This window comes from Seriola lalandi, unplaced genomic scaffold (assembly GCF_002814215.2).
Source record: "Seriola lalandi dorsalis isolate HSWRI2012SDOR001 ecotype SW California unplaced genomic scaffold, Sedor1 jcf7180001981129, whole genome shotgun sequence".
Taxonomy (NCBI): Eukaryota; Metazoa; Chordata; class Actinopteri; order Carangiformes; family Carangidae; genus Seriola; species Seriola lalandi.
In genome coordinates, this window is record NW_019451795.1 from 1 (window position 1) to 777 (window position 777).

General features: G+C 42.3%; 1 protein-coding gene across 1 annotated transcript; it reads right to left on the bottom strand.

The window, feature by feature from the left end:
* Positions 1–259: 259 nt before the first annotated feature.
* On the bottom strand, positions 260–705 carry LOC111658983 (serine/threonine-protein kinase RIO3-like). The gene is made up of 2 exons (XM_023411747.2): positions 544–705; positions 260–427 (listed from the first exon to the last, which is right to left on the bottom strand). The coding sequence occupies exons 1-2, from the start codon at positions 700–702 to the stop codon at positions 275–277; spliced, it is 312 nt and encodes a 103-aa protein (XP_023267515.1). The 5' UTR covers positions 703–705; the 3' UTR covers positions 260–274.
* Positions 706–777: the final 72 nt, after the last annotated feature.

Consider the following 777-nt stretch of genomic DNA (forward strand, 5'->3'; position numbering starts at 1 on the left):
ATTCTCCTTGTTTATCTCTTCTACTCGTTCTGACTCTGTGGGTGTAAAATGTTTCAGCGCTGTGACTGTGACCCGTTTATTTTCAGGCTTTTCATGATACAAAGGAGTTTAATGTGAAGTAGAATCTATAAATAATATTGATAAATAAACACATTGTGCTCATTAATGTTCTGCTTTATTAGTCTGTAACAAGAGAAGGAAGAAGAGGAGAGGAAGCTGGTGGGAAACGAGAATAAGAGAGAAAAGATGGAGAGAGTGAGAGCAGGAGGCAAGTTCACAAAGATAAAAAGGACAGGAGGAAACGATGAACGAAAGAAGAGGAAGAGTTAAAGAAAAACTGTCTCACCTTCCCTTCGTGCCACAGCATGTTGTATTCACTGAGATCAGCATGAACCAGGTTACACTCCTGAAACAGCTGCTGCATCATCTGCAGAGAAAAGAGTCAGAAAACATGTATCATACACGTCGTTCTACATGGAAAAACATTCATGACAAAATAAAGAAATAATGAAAAGCAGCTGTTGTTGCCGTCAGTGCACGTACATGTAGGACCTGGTAGTAGGCGTTCTTCATGTCCTCGGAGCCCAACCTGGCGTCTTTGAGTTTGGGAGCGGGAACGTGGTCTTTACCGATGAACGACATCACCAGGATGTGTTTCTTCAACATCACCACCTCCGGACACGGGATCTCCGCCTTCTTCATCCTGGACACAAACGTTTTTTTTAATTTACCACAAACGCCACGTTAGTTTCCATGAGCTGTAAAAACACGCTGCTT